Consider the following 22,584-nt stretch of genomic DNA (forward strand, 5'->3'; position numbering starts at 1 on the left):
TACCTCAGAAGGGGTCGGATATTGGCAGCACCATATTTTTAGGTGAGAAAATGAGCTCAGAAAAGTATTTTAAGAACACACACTAATAAGTGGTGGTTCCTAACACCAGAACCCCAGTCTGTCTGACCCCAAATCACACATCCTTCTGCACCATCTCCTTCAGTTCCACCTTGTGCTCTGTTTTCCCCCAAAGTGCATGTTTCTTAAGAATTTGAAATTAGCCTTCAGAGAGTCTGTTTCATCTAAGGTCTGAATCTCTTGGGAGTAATTTCTGTAACAGTCATGGACTTGTAGGCTTGGGCTTGGCCTTTGGGGCAAAGGTAGGTAAGAGGAAGGAAGCAGAGCTGGCTCCCAGTGCTTTTAAAGCTCTGTCATATACTTAGGTTCATTATAAAAAGCTCTTGATTCTGACATTTTCATACCTAGGAAATTGCTGTATCACCCTTCCAAGAAACTCAGCATTCTGCAGAATGTCTCAAAATCACCTGGAGTACTTGTTTAAACATGTTCCTGGGCCCTATCTCCAGAGTTTCTGATTACATGGGTTGAAAATAGGGCCTGTTAGTTTGCATTTCCAACCAAATTCCCTGAAGATGCTGATGCCACAGTTCCAGACACCATATTTTTAAAACACCAAACTAAGGGGAAGCTTTATTGGGTCCAACACAAGAGCAAGTACATTGCTGCTTCCCCTGACTACTCCGAGGGCTCCTTACTGGTCATGCAGTCTGCTCCGCTGCAGGAACTCGGAGGCGTGGGCTCACTATTTTCACTTCCTGAACCAGAGATAATAGCAGCAATCAGACATGACCGTCTCTAGGTCCAAACGTGAAGTTTTCTTATCTCCCCCATCTGTACACATAAGCTTGTGCGCTCTCTCTCTCTCTCTCTCTTTTTATGGCCACACTAGCAGCATATGGAAGTTCCCAGGCCAGGTATTGAATCTTAGTCACAGCTGAGACCTATGCCGCAGCTGTGGCGATGCCAGATCCCTTTAGCCCACTGTGCCAGGCCAGGGATTGAACCCACGCCTCCACTGCAACCTGAGCTGCTGCAGTCGGATTCTTAACTCACTGTGCCACAGCAGGAACTACAGCTTTCTCTTCTTTTAAAATCTATAAAGTATCTCTGCTCTCATTAAAAAACCAATCCTAACACAGTTTCTCTAGGCCCTGGGCTGTTTCCTTTTCTCAAGAATTATGCTCCTATAATTCCTCCTTTCTCTGGCATCATTAATTTCTTTGTCAGCAGGGAGATTGCTGGATCAATCTCATCAGCATACCAATATGCTCTAATATTTTCAACCTCAAAAAAAAAAAAAAGTGCCTTTAGAGTTTCCTGGTAGCCTAGCAGATAAGGATTTGGCATTGTCACTTCTGTGGTTTGGAGTCATTTCCTGGCCTGGGAACTTCCTCATGCAGCAGCCATGCCCCCCTCCCAAAAAAAAAGAAAAGAAAAGTGCCTTGATATTTCCATCCCCGTCTAATTACTACCCCATTTCTCTTCTTCCCTTCAGAACAACCCTTCCTGATGGAGTTCCCGTCATGGCTCAGTGGTTAACGAATCCGACTAAGAACCATGAGGTTGTAGGTTCGATCCCTGGCCTTGCTCAGTGGATTGAGGATCCGGCGTTGCCGTAAGCTGTGGTGTAGGTTGCAGATGCCACTCAGATCTCGCGTGGCTGTGGCTGTGGCATAGGCCAGCAGCTGTAGCTCGGGTTAGACCCCGAGCCTGGGAACCTCCATATGCCTCGGGAATGGTCCTAGAAAAGGCAAAAAGACAAAAAAAAAAAAAAAAAGAAGAACAGCCCTTCCTGAAAATCTTGTCTGACGTCACTCTTTCCACTGCAATTGAGCTTCCACTGCTATAGCTGCCACTCTGTGGACAGGGAGCTCTTGTCAGAATCACCAGTGACTTCCATATTCGCTAAATACAGTGGTCACTTCACAGCTGTTCTTATTTGACCTCTTCGCAGTCTTCGGTAAAAGTGACCATACCCTTCTTGAAACATGCTCTCTGGGCTTCTATCACCCTGTATCCTCTTGGCTTTCCTCCAGCATTTCTGGCTACTTTCTGTCAAGCTGCTTTACAGGCTCCTCTGCTCTCCCTCCCTCCCCCTTCTAAATACTGAGGATTCTGCTCTACCCACTTCCCTGTCTGCGTATTCAGACCCAAGGCTTTAAATACCATCTAGCTGAGGTTAAGTCACAAACTCACCCCTGACCGTTCTCCTCAGCAGTGGACTCACTGTCCAGCTTCCCACCACTTCTAAGAAACATTTCAAACTTAACATGACCTCACAGACTCTTAATTTTCCCACCAAAGCCTGATTTTCCCCTCGCTTCCCCTGTCTCAGTATATGGTAGCAAGATGTATCTAGTTGCTCCAGAAGAAGATCTGAGTCATGCTGGGTTCCCTCTGTGCTCTATTGTATACCCAGGGCAAGCCCTATTGCCCTGCAGAGCTGGAAGACTGAATAGTATCTATAAAGTGCTTAATAGAATGCATAGCCCATTAAAAGAAGTAAACTATAGCTATTATTTTATGTTTATATTTAATGTATTATCATTATGTAAAATTTTAACTTCCATAGTAGCTGCATTTGCTTAGAGTTTTTGACACTTTTTTTTAAGTCAGTAGAAAATAGTTTTTGGATACTGTAGCATTCCTCATGAGTGCTGTTATATGTAGATACCAGTAGGGTTTTTCGCCTTGCCTCTTTCTTCAAGATGGAACAATCTCTGAGTTGTTTTCTTTGTCTTTTTTTTTTTTTTGCTATTTCTTGGGCCGCTCCCGCGGCATATGGGAGGTTCCCAGGCCAGGGGTCTAATTGGAGCTGTAGCTGCCAGCCTACGCCAGAGCCACAGCAACGCGGGATCCGAGCTGCATCTGCAACCTACACCACAGCTCATGGCAACGCCGGATCGTTAACCCACTGAGCAAGGGCAGGGATCGAACCCACAACCTCATGGTTCCTAGTCGGATTCGTTAACCACTGCGCCACGACGACGGGAACTCCCTCTGAGTTGTTTCTGAAACAAATCCATGATGACTTAATAAAGCAGAAAACTCACTTTCTTTATTTATTTCGTCTTTTGTCTTTTTAGGGCCGCACCCGTGGCATATGGAGGTTCCCAGGCTAGGGGTATATTCATAGCTATGGCTGCTGGCCTACACCACAGCCACAGCAACTCCAGATCCAAGCTGTGTCTGCAACCTACACTCCCAACCTTGTGGTTCCTAGTTGGATTCTTTTCTGCTGCGCCACAACGGGAACTCCAGAAAACTCACTTTAAAGTGAAAGTACTCACTTTCTAGGGATTCCTCTTTTTAATATTTCAGGGCCTAGGAAATAAGAATTCCTGATGACTAAAGTTAGATCCTGCTGCAGTTCTCATCGTGGCTCAGTGATTAACAAGCCTGCCTAGCATCCATGAAGATGCGGGTTCAATCCCTGGCCTCTCTCAGTGGGTTAAGGATCTGGCATTGCCCTGAGCTGCGGTATTGGTCTCGGCTTGGCTCTGATCCAGCGTTGCTGTGGCTGTAGTGTAGGCTGGTGGCTACAGCTCCGGTTCTGCCCCTAGCCTGGGAACTTCCATATGCCGAGGGTGCAGTCCTAAAAAGACTCATTAATTAATTAATTAGTTGAATTAAATAAGTTAGCTTCTGTTTCTTTTCACCTTAAGCTTTTCTCAACTCACTCAGTTTGTTTTCCTTTCCTATTATCCTGTTGATTTTGCCATTCATAAAGGCACTAGAGTCCCCCCAGTTGCCAAATTTAACGGCCTCTTTTTGGTTCTCATTCTACTTTATTTATTTATTTATTTATTTATTTATTTATTTATTTATTTTGGCCACTACATAGCATGTAGAAATTCTGGACCAGGGATCAAACCCACACCACAGCAGTGATAATGCTGGATCCTTAACCTGCTGAGCCACCAAGGAACTCTAGTTCTTATTCTCCTTGTGAAGATTAAACATGAAAATCTTTTACTTCATTATAAACAGAAAGCTCTTTTTTTTTTTTTTGTCTTTTTAGGGCCGCACCGGTGGCATATGGAGGTTCCCAGGCTAGGAGTTGAATTGGAGTTACAGCTGCCAGCCTATGCCACAACCACAGCCACATGGGATCCAAGCCACATATGCAACCTACACCACAGCTCATGGCAACACCAGATCCTTAACCCACTGAGCAAGGCCAGGGATCGACCCTGCATCCTCATGGACACTTTTCAGATTTGTTTCCACTGACCCACAATGGGAACGCCAGAAAGCACTTCTTAAGCTATAAAGTAAATGTTTGTTACTGACATTCTGCCACATTAAACATTGCTGATCGGCTTGTGTGTCTCTAATTTCTGATGCCTCTTCTTTCTTTCTTGTTTGTTTATTCTTCCTTCTCTTCTGTTCACAACTTAAATATTGATGTTTCCTCAAAATTCTGTTCTTAGTATACTCCTTTTCTCTCCTCTTAAATGGTGAGGTTTTCTTATCTTTTTTGTTTGTTGATGGGTGGGGCCCTATCTCTACATTAATTTTATTTTATTTATTTATTTATTTTTTGCTTTTTAGGGCTGCACCCTCAGCATATGGAGGTTCCCAGGCTAGGGGTTGAATCGCAGCTGCAACTGCTAGCTTACAACATGGCCACAGCAACGTAGGATCCAAGCCATGTCTGCAACCTACACCACAGCCACAGCAATGCCAGATCCTTAACTGAGCAAGGCCAGGGATCAAACCCACAACCTCATGGTTCCTAGTCGGATTCATCTCCCTGCACCATGACGGGAACTCCTCTACATTAATTTTAGAAGTACAGCAAACAGTGTAACACACACCATAGAAGAACTACAATGTGAAGAAAAATATTTTTTCATGAGTTTTATACAGGCCTTTAGGATTCTTAAATTCTTGAAGTGGAGAAGATATCTGAATATTGCATCTTTCTTACTGCCACAGTTTCAATTTTTTTACCTCCTATATCTATATACTAAGGATTTCCTGCCACCTGGTGTTCAGAACGTACACTGTAGTTGATAGGAACTCATGGATCCTAAGGGACTGAGAAGTAATATCCTAGATTACAAAACTTTTATACCAAAAGGAAACAACACCCAATAGACTAAATATCCAGAGGGACTAAGATGACTCCTGAAAGCATCTTTGCCTTTGCTTGTGTCCTTGCCCCTGTTTGGGAAACCCTCCCTCCGTCTCTCTGCCCAAACACTTCTGTTTCCCTCTTGTTCTTTGAAAACGAAGCAATAGATGTACGTAGGTTAAAATGTCAAATAGTTCTACAAATTTTATAATTAAAACACACTGTTTTCCTGCCACATTCCTTCACATTGTCAGTTCCCAATTCTCAGAGCAATTTTTAGTTCTTTTAGCTGCTTTTTCTAACATGCCTCCACATTTCTAAATAACTGTTCTTTTGGAGTTCCCTTGCAGCACAGCAAGTTAAGGATCTGGCATTGCAGAGGCTTGGGTTGCTGCTACGGTGAGGATTTGACCACTGGCCTGGGTACTTCCACAGGCCCGATGCAGCCAAAAATAAATAAATAAATAAGTAGCAGTTCTTTCTTGATTTTTGAAATTCTAGGTACTCTCTTTGTCTTCCTATAATGAAAGATGAAGCTTTACCTCTCTAAGGGTCACACGTGCTTAGTATTCTCTCCCGTTCTTTTCTGTATGGATAGGCTGAGAATGTTCCAAATCTTTAAGTTCTGCTTCCTTTTTGATTAACTTTATGTCATTTCTGCCTTTATGTCATTTTTCTCTTCTCTTATTTAATCGAAGCAGTCAAGAGGAACCACGCTGCTCCTTCAACTCATTACTTAGACAGTACTTCAGCTAATTTTATTACTCCCAAGTTCTACAAAGCACTAGGACATGAACACAATTTAGCCAAGTCCTTTGCCATTTTATTTTTTATTTTTATTTTTTGTCCTTTTGCCATTTCTAGGGCTGCTCCCGAGGCATATGGAAGTTCCCAGGCTAGGGGTCTAATCGGAGCTGTAGCCGCCGGCCTTCACCACAGCCACAGCAACGCAGGATCTGAGCCACATCTGCGACCTACACCACAGCTCACGACAACGCAGGATCCTCAACCCACTGAGCAAGGCCAGGGATCAAACCCGCAACCTCATGGTTACTGGTCAGATTCGTTAACCACCGAACCACGACAGGAACTCCCCTTTGCCATTTTATAACAAGGATCATCTTTCATCCAATTTCCAGTGACATATTTCTCATTGCCATCTGAGACCTCATCCGAATGGCCTTTACTCTCCATATGTCGCCAACGTTCTGTTTAGGGTTACTTAGAGAATACCTGAGGACACTGAGACGTTCTCTGGGGCTCTCCTCTTTTCTTTCTGGGACCTCATCAGAATCTTGTTCAAATTTCTGTTCATAACAGCTTAGGCTTCTTCTGACATGCGGCTCAAAACTCTTCCAGCCTCTACCCTGTATCCAGCTCCAAAGTTGCTTTCACGTCTTTAGATATATGTTAGAGTAGTACCCATTTCTTGGTACCCATTTCTCTCCTAGTCTGTGGGGGCTGCTGTAACAGAACACCATAGACTAGGTGACTTTTAAACAGCAGAAGTTTATTTCTCAGAGTTCTGGGGCTGGGACGTCCAAGAGTAAGTGACTGGCAGATTTGGTGTCAGGTGAGGGCCCCCTTCCTAGTTCACAGAAAGCCAGCCTTTCGCTGTGTGCCCATGTGGCAGAAGGGACAAGGGATCTCACTCAGACTGTAACACCGGGTACACACACACGTATGTGCATACCATTAACTCCTCCGTCGTTCTCCCAAAGTAGTGACATTAAGATTTGGGGCTGGAGTTCCCGTCGTGGTGCAGTGGTTAACGAATCCGACTAGGAACCATGAGGTTGCGGGTTCGGTCCCTGCTCTTGCTCAGTGGATTAACGATCCGGTGTTGCCGTGAGCTGTGGTGTAGGTCACAGATGCGGCTCGGATCCCGCGTTGCTGTGGCTCTGGCGTAGGCCGGTGGCTACAGCTCCGATTCAACCCCTAGCCTGGGAACCTCCATATGCTGCGGGAGCGGCCCAAGAAATAGCAACAACAACAACAAAAGACAAAAAAGACCAAAAAAAAAAAAAAAAAGATTTGGGGCTAAATGAGTATAAGATATGTACATTATTATGACTATATAAATATTTTTTATATCACAGTCATTAGTATACTAATATTACATTTACTTTTTTTAAAATTTTTCTTTTTACAACCACACCTGCGGCATATTGGAAGTTCCCAGGCCAGGGGTCAAATCAGAGCTGCAGCCGCCAACGTCTGCCACAGCCACAGCAACACCAGGTCCAAGCTGCATATGTGACCTACACTGCAGCTTGCAGCCAACCCAGATCCTTAACCCACTGAGCTAAGCTAGGGATCAAACCCTCATCCTCATCGATACTAGTTAGGTTCATAACCCACTGAGCCACAGCGGGAACTTGCTGTGATCTCAGTCTTATAGTTCAAGGATTAGAAGCTCAGAAAGTTCAAAGTCAGCTCACCAGTAACGGAAACCTCTTCTGAGCCCCTTCCTCAGTGCCCTTCTTCTGTGATGTTATCATACCCTGTGCGTCCGCACACGCACGCACACATTGTGTTTGTTTGTTTGTTTGTTTGTTTGTTGCTACAAACAGCGGCATATGGAAGTTCCCAGGCTAGGGGTCGAATGTGAGCTGCAGCTGCTGGCCTACACCACAGCCACAGCAACACGGGATCCGAGTTGCGTCTGCAACCTACACCACAGCTCATACCAACGCCAGATCCTCAACCCGCTGAGCGAGGCCAGGGATTGAACCTGTGTCCTCATGGATGTTAGTTGGGTTCATAACCACTGAGCCACAACGGGAACTCCCCCTGCACATATCTTTTATCTTAATACTTATCATATTCAAATGACATTTTACTTATCTATCTTCCCCACTGGCCAGCTCCTCAAGGGTAAGGAACGGTGTCTTATTCTCTAATACAGTACCTTGAACAAGAAAGTGCTCCGTAAATATTTGTTGGACTGCAGATCTGAGCTCAGAATTCATGTCCAGCTCTGTCTTGTTCATCATCACTGGCACATGGCCACATCTCGGAACAGTCACTCTGCTTAAGAAACCTTTGAGGAGGAAAAAATAAGCATTTCTGAAAACTTCAGCAGATCTGGTTTTTTATATTGAGAGAAGCTGATGTTTTTGAAACATTTCCTACCAACTAAAAACGGAAGAAAAGAATAAACTGAAAAATTAAGGCTTAGACATCAAAGGAGAGATGTCAAGAATGCAGGTTGCTTTCTTTTCCAGGGGCCTTATGGGTGTGCATTATTTTAAACCCACATTGCAAATTGGAGGAGAAATCTTGTTGGCTGCAGCAACTGCAGAAGTGGAATGACCTGGACGTCTGTCCCCTGGAGGATGGGAACTACGGGCACGAGCTGCCCAGCATCACCAACGCGCTTCCCCAGAATGCCGGTCACAGCTCAGGTGAGCCAGGTACCTTTTTAGGGTCTTTGTGCCTGGAATTCCAAAAGGTTGGAGGGTAAAGTCATAGAACAAGGGTGGCTGGACCACTTTTTGGCTGTCAGAATTGTCATCCTAAATAGGAAAAGCCTGTCCTTTATTTGTCTTGAAAGGCCAAACCTTAAATAAGGATAAGCCTTGATCTTAGACGTTGGGAATGCTATCCTTTTCCCTGCCTGTCCTGTCCTTACCACACCCAGCAGAAATTCCTAGGCCTCTGCTTGAATCCTCCACCCTTCCAATTCTTCATGACTGCTGGCCTCAGCTGGGCTTGGTTTTAGCTCCCAAGACCTACCTCAACGGAATGTAGGAAGAGCTGTATGGCAGATAGCTGGGAGGGGGTCACCCGTCCAAGATATAGCTAGGACTCTCTTAAGACAAGTCCAGTGGTACTGGACCTTCCCGCCTTTTGAGCCCACTGGCCAGATATCCGGGGGCGTCAGCATTCGCATCAGCATTAGTTCATCTAACCCAGGCCTTCTGCTGCTGCCAATTGATTGCTGTTTAGCCCCTTGGGATTCTTTATCGGTAGATTTTATCAGACATTGATTTGACGTGTCCCTCCCTTTTATTTTAAGTGATAAATCTACTCAAGGAGGAGCTCCCATTAGTGTTCTGACGTGGTCTTCATCTCCATTGTACCACAACTGATTGTCAGTGTACCTAAGGCCGTCAAGGTAACGAGGAATGAAGAGCCTTCTTGAAGCTCCCCTTTACTGACCCTTGTGTAACCTCCACAGCACAGAACCCCTCCTTTTAGTACTGGCTTTCGATTGGCACAGAGAGAATCAAATGCATATAGACATGTGAATCCAATGTGGCAGTTTCTTCTGTGTCTTAATGTATTGGTTCCTCATTGTTGCTGGTCCTCATCTGAGGATGCTGTTTCCTCCTAAGTCTTCTCAAGTTGGGGCGGGTTTATCTTTCACGTCTCTTTACCTTTGGGCCTGATGGAGCAGTAGGCATCCTGCTTATTCGTCAGTGCCATTTCTACATCCCTGGCCTTCTTTCCTTCCTGAAATACTCCCACCTTTAAAGTTGATGCTGTTAAAATATACCGCCTGCTACCCTGCTGGTGTGGTCACTTGCAGAGTCCTGGGTCATTCCCCTCTTTCCTTCAAGATTTTTGACTGATGGATCGGTAGCACTACTCTCTGTCGCTACTTCTTTGGTAACTCTTGAACATTTCAGTAGCCACACAGATGATTTTTCCAATATTCTAATCTCTCAGTTCTTTGACCTGCTCTATTTTAATAGTCTGTCTTCTACCATAACGTCGCCATGCAACCTTGAGATCATACCCTAAACCTTGCCATTACCAGTAACTGCGGCTTCTTCACAATGGCAGTTTCAAGCAGCTCTGATTGCTACCAGCAGTCTTACGAGGTTCTTTTCTCTAGAACCCCAATTCCAGAAATTCCTTTACCCACTAGGAATTTTGATCCTATCCCTTTTTCATTCTTATGGTGGCCTCATTTTCCTCCCTGTCCAGATTAGATTCCTTGGTGCATCATGAAAATCACGACCTTGCATCCACACGCAACCCTCTCTTTCCCTTAGGCACATTCATGTGGTAAACCCTAACGGTAGGAGTTCAGACTCTTGCTTCCTTTCTTTCTTTTTTTGGCCTCACTCACAGCATGCAGAAGTTCCTGGGCCACAGATCAGATCTGTGCCACAGCAGTGATAACACCAGGTCCTTAATCCACTGAGCCACCAGCGAACTCCAGTTCAGTCTCACTTTCTAAATTATCCAGGGCTCACACCCGCACACCCCAGCGTGGTGGAGAGAAACGTGACCGTGTTAACTGGTCTTAAGTTTACGACGACTGATCTCAAGTGGGTCCATCATACTGTCCAGTCATCAACTTCCTTTCCCTAGTCTGTGCCTTCTTCCACTCTTCTAAATGACTGTTTCACGCCGTCTTTTCCCTAAAACATTCTGTACGTTCTCCCCTTCCTTGCTTTCAGCCTCGCTTCCTGTTCGCTGAGAATGTAGAAGCAATCAGAAAATTTCTTAAACTCTATCGCTACATCTGTCTGCCTCAGTCTATGCCCATCTCCTCTGCCTCTTCCCCAGGTTTTTTTTTTTTTTTTTTTTTTTTTCTTTTTTGTGGCTGTGCCTGCAGGATATGTAAGGTCCCAGGCTAGGGGTCAAATCGGAGCTTCAGCTGAAGCCTGTGCCACAGCCACAGCAACGCCAGATCCTTAACCCACTGAGCAAGGCCAGGGATCGAACCCACATCCTCACAGACACTACCTTGGGTTCTTAACCCAATGAGCCACCCTGGGAACTCCCTTTTCCCCAGTTTTTGTTTGTGCTTCTAATTCTGAGTCCAGGCCCTCCAGTTATTCTCTAGACCCTGTTCCTTCGCTTTTATCCAGGACCTCACCCCAGGAAATATCTCCTCTCTCTCCTGCATCCGAGGTGTTTGTGGATTATTTCTGTGAGTATACAAGCACGTTGTTTTATCTTTCATTTCAAAACAAAAACAAAGTGAAACAAAAACATTCTTGTTGACCCCACAGGCCTCTCTAGCACCCTGTTTCTCTGAAGTAGTAGAAAAAAGTGATGGAATTAAGCGGAATGCTCAGGAGTTCCCATCGTGACTCAGCAGAAACGAATCTGACTAGTATCCATGAGGACGCAGGTTCGATCTCTGGCCTCGCTCAGTGGGTTAAGGAGCCGGCATTGCTGTGAGCTGTGGTGTAGGTCGCAGACATAGCTTGGATCTGGTATTTCTGTGGCTCTGGCATAGGCCAGGAGCTACAACTCCAATTTGACCCCTAGCCTGGGAATCTCCATATGCCGCAGGTGCAGCCCTAAAAGGACCAAAAGAAAAAAAACACAAGAATAGTATGTTTTTATCTTCTGTACTTCGTCTGCTCTTTTTCTCCCTTGAACTCTCTCCAGTCAGGCTTTCATCCCTCCAGGAGGGAAACAGCTCTTGTACTGGTTACTAATGCTAACCATTGCTAAATCTAGTTCTGAGTCAGAATTTTGCTTGACCTGTCATCAGTATTTGTCCCAATTGATTTCTCTCAGAGTTCCCCAGCGGCCTAGCAGTTAAGGATCTGGCATTGTTGCTGCTGTGGCTTGGGTCACAGCTGTGGTGTGGGTTCAGTCCCTAGCCTGGGAAGTGCCACATGCTGCGGGCACGGCCAAAAAGAAATTGATCCCTCTCTCCTTCAAACACCTTTTGTCATCATATTTCCAAGACACTGCTCTCCTGATTCTCTTCACTGGCCGCTCCTGCTCAATCTCCTTTTCTGTCTCCTCCTCCTTCCAGTCTAAAATGCCAGAACACCCAAGGCTCAGTCGTCAAACCACTTTTCTTTCTATATTTACCCCTTGGTAATTGCGTTGTTTTAATAATCACCTGTATACTAACAACATCCAAATTTTGCCCAGATTTCCCTCTCACTCTAGATTTATATGTTCAGCTACCTTTTCAGTATCTTCACTTAGATATTAATAGGCATCTCAGTAGGAATTCCTGTCTTCCAAGCCCCAGAACTGCTCCTCCAGCTGTCTTCCTTATCTCCATATGTGGCAAGTCTGTCCTAAAAACCTGGGGGTCATTCTGGAGTCTTCCTGTTTTCACCCCAGATCTAGTCCATGAGAAAATCCCATTGTATTACCTTTACCTTCAGAATATGTCAAGTTCATTTACTCTCATCACCTTCTCTGCTTGTTAACTCTGAACGGGTTACCATCGTCTTTCACAAATCAGGGCAGTGGCCTCCTGTTTCTCCTGCTTCTGCCCTTCCATCTTCAAGTCTGTTCTCAATAAATTGTCCTTTTAAAATGCACATCAGATCATGTACCTTCAACAGCCCAAAGCTGTCCAGTGGCTTCTCATCTTTCCTTCATGGCCTGGAAGGCCCTCCACGATCTGGCTCCCTGGTATCTCTCTGACCTCATCTCAGGACTTTCCTCCTTGCTGATTCCGTTCTAGCTACACCGGCCTCCTCTCTGCCCTCAAATACTCCAGATGTGCCCCCACCTCTGGTTCTTAGCACTTGCTGTTCCTTTTGCCTAGAATGCCCTTCCCTTAGTTGTATCTAAGGCTTGCTCTTCAGTACCTTGAGATCACTGTTCGAATATTACCTTATTAAAGACCACGCTGCATAAAATAATAACCCCCATCCACCACTAGCTGCCTTTCTCCCCAACTTTGCTTTAGTCTTTTCCATAGCATCCATAATCAATGTTTGCTGTGCTATATATTCATTCAGCTGTCTCTCCCCAAAAAGAATATGAGAATGTGTGTGCGCATACCTGAAACACGGCTGTAGACCTGAAACTAACATGACATTGTAATCAACTATATGTCAGTAAAGGAAAAATGGAAGAGAACTGTCTCCTCTCTCCACATTTGAATGTGAAAATCCATGAAGACAAGGACTGCTTATATCCTCAGCACCCAGAAGAGCACCTGCAATGGGGTGGGCACTCACTGTTTGCTGACGTCATGAAATGCAAACCTGTTGGGAGCCCGATGGCCACTGTGGGCTGAACAGACCCATGGTGGATTCTCAGTTGAGCAGGCGAAGAGAGGGGCTTCACCTGTAGCCAGTAGAGGGACCGTTGTGCTTCAGCCAAAGGGCAACATGGGGGAGAAGCAATTTCAATAAACCTCGCCACTGCTGTTCTGAGGGAGGTCTGTACGCTAAGGAATATGTCAAATTCCAAAGAGATGACCAGATTCCAAGGGCTTTTGCTTAGTAGATGATAGGTTCATTTCTTTCATGTTCAGTTTGAACTCTCCGACTTTCCCTCCCAGTATTTTTGCACAGGCTCCTGGTAGATCCGCACCCCATTTGGGCATCTCTGAAAATATCTGTATTTCAGTTCTCAATCCCAAAATGGTTTTAACTCTTCTGGAAGAAAGTCAGTTAAATGAGTCTTTATGTTTTTTAAAAAAACAGTTTCTTTAAATGTCCCTTCCACGAGTCCTACTCTACGTTCATTTTATGACTGTATCTTCTGTTTACTCTTCCCACACACCACCCTAAAGAATGGAGCTTACTTGTCTGCTCTTTCCCTGCAGCCCTTTTCCTGAAGAGAGGCGGCTTGGCAGGACTCCACGGCGAAAGCGCTTTAATTAGTCTTTGTCACCATCAGGTTTTTCTTATTGGAGAACAAGGTTGTAAGCCTGCAGATACCAGTGTGATAAGGGTACAGAGCACCTCAGCTCTCGCGTCACTGTCACAGAAGTACTCAGTCTGATAAAGGGTCGTGCTGTCAATGGGACAGGTAGTGGGTTGACCAGGGAAATTACCAGCCTGCTTCTCTCTTCCTCTGGCTTCTGTAGAAGCAGTTTGTATCCTCATCATTGAGCACCTGAGTGCCACTGTCTCCTCTCTCTTTCATGCGGCTCTGGTCCTAAGAGAAATTGGTCTTCTGTGGGAGTAGAAAGGCAGCCATAGATCCATGTAGAAAGGTTCTTCCCACTGAGGGCACAGACACCCTAAAAGCGATCTGATAAAAAAGCAGCACAGCAAACACCCAGACACATGGCAGAGTGGGTGCTCTCGCTAACCACACACTGTTCTTCTGCCCACCTCCCACCCTGAAAAATACACTGGAGTGAAAGCTTCAGCTCACCCATCATTGAACCTCTGCGTTTCTTTCTTTCCCCAGATTCTTTATCCAGACCAAGACGGACAGTGTTCACTAGAGCCATTGAGGGCCGTGAATTGCATTGGCAGGACAGCCACTTACAGCGAATAATTAGCAGTGATATATATAGAGCTCCTGCCTGCCAGCAGGAGAGTGAAAGACTACTCTTTAATTCCCAAGGCCAGCCCCTGTGGCTTGGTAAGTGTGCCGATCCCACTCTAAGAATTTTAGAGCCCAGTCTCCCCTCGTGCCAGGCCTGAATGAGCCATCTGCCTGGGTACAGCAACACAACTACAATTTGGGCAATCTTCAAACAAATATTTGGGGGCCTTGACTAGAGCCTCAGTGTGTGTGTGTGTGTGTATGTGTGTGTATATATATATATATCATGAGCCATTTGCATATGTATTCAGCTGAGGTACAGTAACCTCAGAGAGAGGGATTTGCGTTCTGCTTCCCAAGTCTGGGAAGAGGAAAGGAGTTATAAGTCTCGAGGCGTGCGCACGAAGGGCACCGCCGGGCATCAGTCCACAGGCTCTTCGCCAACAGTTACGAAGCGACAGTATCGTCTGCCCTGAAAAGTATTTGTGAGAAAGGCATAAACTTTGAAGCTTAAATGACCCTGTGCTGGTAGCTAAGGCGCTGTCTGCATTTGCCATCAAGCTCTCTTCCCTTCTCCATTCCTGCCTTCGTCAAAACAGACCAGAGCTGGTCCCTTATGAATGTAAACCCTCCTCTGGCCTCTGTCCGTCTCCTCTTGACTTTCTCACGGAATCCCCCTTCCAAACGAGACACATTTTTAAAATATTTGTGTTCTGGGTCTGACCAGAGGACATGCATTTGTATTACCCTCTCCCAATTCTGTTCCTCTGTCGCTTACCCTGTATCTTTGTCTTCCGCAAGATCTTGCTGAATCTGGACACGTGCCTCTCTCTCTCTTAAAACCTTGGCAAAACTCACTTGGTCACTACCTGCTGTTCCCTTGGATGATAGTTCCTCTCCTCCAGTCCTAACACTTCTAAGACGTAACAAGTATGAAAAAATATACACCTCCTTAATAAACAACGATGCGACTCAAAACAACACTGCGTATCATGCTTTGATTGTCAAGACGGCCAGGAATTTTTAAATAAGGATGCTTAGGTTCTGGCGTGGGAGAGGCTGCCTGGAGATTGTCCTCTCACCCAGTACTGGTAGGAATGCAAATGCTTACAGCGTTGTAGCAACACTTATCAAAAGCCTCGAAAGTACATTCAGACCCTCTGATCTGGGAATTCTTCGTCTAGGAATTTATCCTGAGCTATAATTAACTGAGAATATGCATAAAGTTATGAGGCTTATTAGAGCAGGGACATAAATAATGTACAAATGAGAAAAATTGGGAACAGCCCCCAACAATATGGGATTGATTGACTCAGTGGATGGTCTCCCTAGTCGGTGGAATGATGTGCAATCATTTTTATCGTTATGGAAGTATATTTAGGAGTTCCTGTTGTGGCTCCGTGGGTTAAGAACCCGACTGGTATCCATGAGGATGCGGGTTTGATCCCTGGCCTTGATCAGTGGGTTAAGGATCTGCCGTTGCTGCAAGCTGTGGCATAGGTCACAGATGCAGCTCGGATCTGGCATTGCTGTGGCTGTGGTATAGGCCAGTAGCTGCAGCTCCAATTCAGTCCCTACCCCAGGAACTTCCATTTGCCTTAGGTGTGGCCCTAAAAAAGGAAAAGGGAAAAAAAAAAAAGAAGTATATTTAATGATATGGTAAAATATTTGCAATGTGCTATTAAGTGAAAAACCCCTACGAAATAATAATTATAGTATCCCATTTTTATTAAAATTAAATAGAAAAGTCTGGAGATATATATGTATTTTTTTCATAAAAAGATATAAAACTGGAAATAATGGTTATCTCTGTTTTGGGGGGGTGGTGTTTGGTTGCACCCACAGCATATGGAAGCTCCTGGGCCAGGGATCAAACCCATACCACAGCAGCAACCCAAGCTGCTGCAGTAACACAGCCAAATCATTTACCTGCTGCATCACCAGGGAACTCCTGGTTATCTCTGATTTTTATTTTATATTTTGTTTAGATGTATTTTTAAATTTTCTGCAATTATTTCTATAAATGTTTATGTCGTGGTAAAAGACATCACAAAATAAACCATAAATCTCATTCTGGTCACTTCCCCATTCATAAGCCTTTGGAGTCCTCTCTTCTGCCTAAAGTAAATCCAAACTCCTTGGTATGACATTCCAAGCTCTTAACATTCTAGACGCTGCCTCTGCAGGCTGTCTCTAGCCACATAACCTAACTCTACCTGGAACTATCTCCCATACGCTGAAGATGTGCTATATAGAATTTTTTTATGCTCTTACTCAACTGCCTTTCCCTGTTTGCCTACCTACTTAAAATCGTGCTTGCCTGCAAAGCATAGAGCCCAAATATTATTTTTTTCTGTCTCCATTTCTACCACATCATTTCCTTTGAACTGTTTTACAGTGGCCTGTGTATGCATCATTTGCAAGCTATTTGAGGGAAGTGACCATTTCTTACTCACGTTTATACTCCCTTTGAGCAGCATGCTACCTGGCATTTAATAGGTTCTCAGGAAACAAAAGACGGATGAAGGAAGGAAGGCTTTCCCTTTATCAAGGCAGTTAGTTGCTACATTGGGTTCCCATAGTACAAGTTCCTAGTTGTGTGTCCCTTTCTCCTCCAAGCTGTGGCACCGAGGCTGCAAGGTGTCTCCTTGGAGATAGTGCCTGTGACTTATTCAGCTTTATATCCCTAAAAGGTAAAATACAGTTTCTGCTACACAGTAAATGTCAGGTCGAATTTGAGGAGCTGAACTGAACACAGTCTCCCTTTGTCAAGCATGAATTTTCCTAATTTAAAAGTGTATCTCAAACAAAAGTATTTTCTTCTCATCTGGTAGAGCATGTGCCTACAGCCTGTGCTCGGGTTGATGCCCTGCGTTCCCACGGTTACCCAAAAGAGGCTCTCAGACTCACAGTGGCCATTATCAATACTCTGCGGTTGCAGCAGCAGCGACAGCTGGAAATCTACAAGCATCAGAAGAAAGGTAGAGTGATCAGGAGCCATCGTCACGCCTTAGGCTGAAGCTGACAAGGACCCTCTGGGGCTGCAAGGCCTAGTACTTAATTTTCATTGAGTTTCACGGTGTGGCAGGGGCTGGGGATTCCAGGTCCTTCTCCCTGCTGTGTGGAATGCCTCGGTTTACGTCTGTGAATCTCAGTTTTCTTATCTGTAAAATGGGAGTGGTAATGCTGGCCTGCCTCTCTCATAGGGCAGTTAGGCCCACTAAGATCTGGTATGAGAAGACCCTTTTTAAACTCAATGCTGGAGTTCCCGTCATGGTGCAGTGGTTAACGAATCGACTGGGAACCATGAGGTTGAGGGTTCGGTCCCTGCCCTTGCTCAGTAGGTTAACGATCCGGCGTTGCCATGAGCTGTTGTGTAGGTTGCAGACGCAGCTCGGATCCCGCATTGCTGTGGCTCTGGCGTAGGCCGGTGGCTACAGCTCCGATTCGACCCCTATCCTGGGAACCTCCATATGCCGCAGGAGCAGCCCAAGAAATGGCAAAAAGACAAAAAAAAAAACAAAAAAAAAACCTCAATGGTATGTCTAAGCGTTGAGTGGGTGCTGTCAGCAGGCAGTCTAAATGCATGCCACCTGGCCTTAAAGCTGGCTAAGAGCTTGTGACCAGCCTCATCAACCCAAGGCAGGACAGTGAGGGAAGCTTTACTTTGAGTCTCAGGGCCAGCGCCTGAAAGAGACTGATGAAGAGCCCGGGCAGGGACAGAGAGCATTGTGTCACTGTCACTCTCTAAAACTTTGTCCTGCTTGTTTCCAGAACTGTTGCAGAGAGGAACCACAACCATCACAAACCTGGAAGGCTGGGTGGGCCACCCACTGGATCCCATCGGCTGCCTGTTTCTCACTTTGACGGAGGCCTGCCGCCTGAATGATGATGGTTATCTGGAAGTGTCAGGTACAGGGGGCAGCCTGAAGCAAGCTACAACTGCCCTTTGGAGCCCTCTCCTCCCTGACAGAGGCTGGTTTACCCCTCCTGCAGCCTCTTTGTCTCTCATCCAGACTAGCGCTTTCCTTGGGATTGCTCTTTCCCACCCTGTGGCCTGGCCCTGTCCCACTCACCCATTTTACTTTGCCAGCCTCAGCCTTCCTTCGTGCCTCTCACCTCCCCACTGGGTGAGTGCCTGGAGAGTCATCCAAGGGGAATAAGAAGAGCTAGAGGGGTTTGAGGAGTCAGAGGCCACGTCCTCAGGGCATCTGGAAGTGGGAAAGAATTTCCATCAGGAGTGTGTGTACATTCCCTGCAGTCACATAATACTGTCGTGTTCCCCTTGAATGTTCTCCTTCTTGGTGGTCTTGTACCAGTTTTACAAATGTGAAATCAAAGGAAAGTAATTTGATAGCGCCTCAACGTAGCAAGGACCTGAGACAGAATTGGTTCCTCCTTCCTCCGTGCCGTCACTATATTGCATACACACATCTGTTGTATTTAGGACACTGCATTGCGGTTTATTTACAAGTGAGCAGCTCTCCCTAGAGGGTCAGGTCCCTCACAGCAGAAGTGATGGCCTCTTTGTCTTTGGGATCCCAGCTCTTAGTGTCACACTTCTCATTTAGTTGTCTTCCGTAAATATTTACCAGATGGATGAAGGCAGACAGGAGAGAAGTTAAGCCTGACTTTTAAACCTGTGCTCTCTTCTTGAAACTTTGATTCCAAAGGTGGAACATATAAAGTAATAATAATATAGAAGTTGCAATTGTCACAGAAGTAATGGTTCAACTGCATGCATTCCGATTTCTCCGGGTAGAGATACAGGAGTGGCCCCAGTGCAGGCCAGGACGGCCCTGTCCTCCCTCTCATCACCTGGAAAGGGAATCCTCATCCTTGCCCTGTTTCATATGCACAGTGGCACTTATTACGTCTTGAAAACCTGAGATGGTTTGGGATTATTCACCACAGACATACACTCAGCTCTTGCCATATTCCAAGCCCTGGAGGCACCTTGGGCAATAGGGTAATGTCTCTTTCCTTTAAAGTACTTACGTTCTAGTGAGAGAGATAGGCAAAGACAGAGATAATTAGAGTATTACCTAACATTCTAGCAAAAGATTAGTATAATGTATACTTCCCCAACTGGCCTAGCCAGTTCATTTGTTAGGAAGGAGCCTGGGAATCTTTGTAACCCTATGTAACCTTTTTTCAGTATATTTTATTTTTCTTACTGTTCTGGTGTTTGATTCAGCTTCCCTGTGTTAGCCCTTGACCATGCTGTATACCAAAGTGGGAGGGAGAGAGAGGCTGAAAAATCCATGGGCTCTGACTTAATGTATCTGGTGCCCTGTTGTCCTCAGATATGAATGAAAGCAGACCCCCGGTGTACCAACATGTGCCTGTGGCTGCAGGCAGCCCAAACGGCAGTGAGTCCTACCTGTCCTTGGCCCTGGAAGTTGCTCTAATGGGGATGGGTCAACAGAGGGTGATGCCCGAAGGCCTCTATGCACAGGACAAGGTGTGCCGCAATGAGGAGCAGCTCCTGAGTCGACTTCAAGAGCTGCATCTGGATGATGAGCTCGTGCAAACACTGCAGAAACAGTGCATCTTACTACTGGAAGGTAAGTAGAGAAGAAGCTGTGGTCCCTTGTGTCTTTAGCCTGTGACTCTGGGTTCCCCTCTCTGAGTGCAGACACAGCAACATTTCTGACAAAGTGTAGTGAAGATTCCATGGCCAGCAAACACAAACGGGATCCTAGGACTCAAGTCCAGGCAGGCAGATGAAGGCATACAGATAAATGACTGGCTGGCTTATCTTCTTCCTGCAGGAGGCCCCTTCAGTGGTCTGGGAGAAGTCGTCCACCGAGAGAGTGTTCCCATGCATACTTTTGCCAAGTATTTGTTCTCAGCTCTGCTTCCTCACGATCCAGACCTGTCCTACAAATTAGCCTTACGTGCCATGAGGTGGGTAGCCCTTTCCTAGCCCACATGCCTCCACCATAGCAGAAGTCTCCCTTGGTCTTTTTCTTTGTTTATCTTACTTTCTTCTCTTTCCCTCTTCCTCTATGCTATTGGACCTGCCACCAGTCTGCCCTAAAATGGTTCAGATATGTTCATATGATCTAGGATTCCTATCTGGGATGCCTTGCTGGTGACACACTTGCTCCCTGGCTGTATTCTCAGTGGGTTGTCTGAGGAAGTTCCCCAGACTTTACCAGATATGGAATACCCAAGACCTGAGTCTCTTTGTTCTGGGGCCAGTTTGGCAGCCTCGCAAAGGGCGCGAGCCCTTCCAGGCCTAACTGAATCATGGTTCCCAGGCGTAGGTCACCAGATACATCCGAGAAGGAGAAATGAGTCTCTGTCAAAATTTGAGAACAGTGAGCTCTGGGCATCCTGTTTCCAAACCAGACTAGGATCCTGGGTTCAAGCAGGTGGACCTCTAGGATGCAGCAGACCACACAGAAGAATTTCAGTTAGACTGTAAGACCGAGAGAGCTCCTCAGCTCAACCAGAAAGCACTGTGCAGGTTTACTTGGCATATATTTCTCATACTTTTAAAATCTTATGACTTTCGAACTGCCTTTCAAACCTATTTTCAATAAGAACTATCCAGCTTGAGTTCTACAAGTGCCAGGAACCCACCTCATATTAAGTACAGCACCATAGGTTTGAAATCCTTCCAAGTTCTTCATTAACCCTTTCCTGCCAGGTTCCTCCCCAGTAAAGAGAACAAGCTTCTCTAAGGTGGCTCAGAATGGCAAGGGTCTGGGTGGTAGCTGATGACTCTCCCTGGGTCTTCTAGGTTACCTGTTCTAGAAAACTCAACTTCTGCAGGCGACACTTCCCACCCTCACCATATGGTATCTGTGGTGCCCAGCCGTTACCCTCGCTGGTTCACGCTTGGACACTTGGAATCCCAGCAGTGTGAACTGGCCTCCACCATGCTGACTGCTGCCAAAGGTGAGCATAGAGAGACCTCAGGCCCCAGCACCCCCAGGGCTGCCCAGTGGTGGCCTGTCAGAGGCTTAGCCTGCAGTCTCCCGAAGAAGAGAAGCTGTTTGCCCTCCTGTGAGCACCAAGAGCGAGAGGGATCCCCGCTTTGATTGCTGCCATTAGAATGAATACCTGAGGGAGTTCCTCTCATGGCGCAGTGGTTAACGAATCCGACTAGGAACCATGAGGTTGCGGGTTCGATCCCTGACCTCCTCAGTGGGTTGGGGAGCTGGCATTGCCGTGAGCTGTGGTGTAGGTTGCAGACGCCGCTCAGATCCCACATTGCTGTGGCTGTGGCGTAGGCCAGCGACTACAGCTCTGATTAGACCCCTAGCCTGGGAACCCCTGATTAGACCCCTAGCCTGCGGGTGCAGCCCTAGAAAAGACAAAAAAGAAAATAGAATGAATACCAGAGTCCCAGCTGGAGTTTTCCTGTAGTTACTGTTTGTAGGACTCAGTACAGAGCGTGAGGCCGTCTTTAAGGTAACTTCCAATCTACTTTTCCGTAAGGTCGCTTTACCTTTTTAAGCCTCCGGTTTAAAATCTCTAAGATGAAAATCATTGTCAATGACCTGTCAGCTTCCAGGCCATTGGAAGATCCAGTAAAGTGATGACTAAGATGGAGTTCCACATCCCTTTACGGATTTGAGAGTTTAGGATTCTTCCAGGACCCTGGGTCAAAAGATAGGCAGTCCAGCATGACTCAGGCTTTTAAAAGCTCTCATACTCCAAGTTATCTATGTAGGTTTCATCACAAAGAAAAGTGAAAACAAGCCCCTGAGAAGTTACAGTAAAATACTAGCTGTTAAGTATAGACTGTGAGTATTTTTCTCCTACCAGGAAATTACATGGATTCTTTTAAAGCATTTTTAAAATTTCAAGTAACTTTTATGTCTTCTTATTGCAAAAAAAAAAAAAAAAAAAAAGTATGCTTATTGTAGAAAAGATAAAAAATGCAGATAAATCGTATAAAAGAGATCAATAAATTGGAGTTGCTGATGTGGCACAGCAGGATCTGCGGTGTCTTGGGAGCACCGGGACACAGGTTTGATCCCCAGCCCGGCACAGTGGGTCAAGGATTTGGTGTTGCCGCAGCTCCAGCTTAGGTCACAACTTTGGCTCAGATCTGATCCCTGGCCTGGGAACTCAAAATTAAAAATTTTAAAAATAAAACAATTGTAAAAGTGATCAATAAGCCAGTACAAAAACTGAACAAAGAATATGATCAGACAGTTTACAGAAAAGAAGATGCAAAATACTTTTAAATAATTTAAATGCCTGGCCTCACTTGAGAAATACAAATTAAATTACCCCAAGATAACATTTTCACAGATCTTTTTGGCAAAAATAGTAAGTTTGACAGTAGGCAT

The 22,584-nt window shown here is 45.6% G+C and overlaps 1 protein-coding gene across 4 annotated transcripts in view; it reads left to right on the top strand.

Annotated features, from left to right (window-relative positions):
- Positions 1 to 22,584, top strand: part of ZSWIM5 (zinc finger SWIM-type containing 5) — a 187,398-nt gene that overhangs the window by 147,083 nt on the left and 17,731 nt on the right. For 3 of the 4 annotated variants that reach the window (NM_001445093.1, XM_084958270.1, XM_084958269.1), the window contains 7 exon segments: positions 8,329 to 8,508; positions 14,192 to 14,368; positions 17,107 to 17,253; positions 18,047 to 18,184; positions 19,579 to 19,839; positions 20,047 to 20,182; positions 21,024 to 21,181. In NM_001445093.1, the coding sequence (NP_001432022.1) occupies positions 8,329 to 8,508; positions 14,192 to 14,368; positions 17,107 to 17,253; positions 18,047 to 18,184; positions 19,579 to 19,839; positions 20,047 to 20,182; positions 21,024 to 21,181 (1,197 nt within the window). 4 annotated transcript variants of the gene reach the window in all.

Source organism: Sus scrofa, chromosome 6 (genome assembly GCF_054392235.1).
Source record: "Sus scrofa isolate SSC_HxYL_T2T_F1_AM1 chromosome 6, Sscrofa_HxYL_maternal_Yorkshire_Landrace_v2.0, whole genome shotgun sequence".
Taxonomy (NCBI): Eukaryota; Metazoa; Chordata; class Mammalia; order Artiodactyla; family Suidae; genus Sus; species Sus scrofa.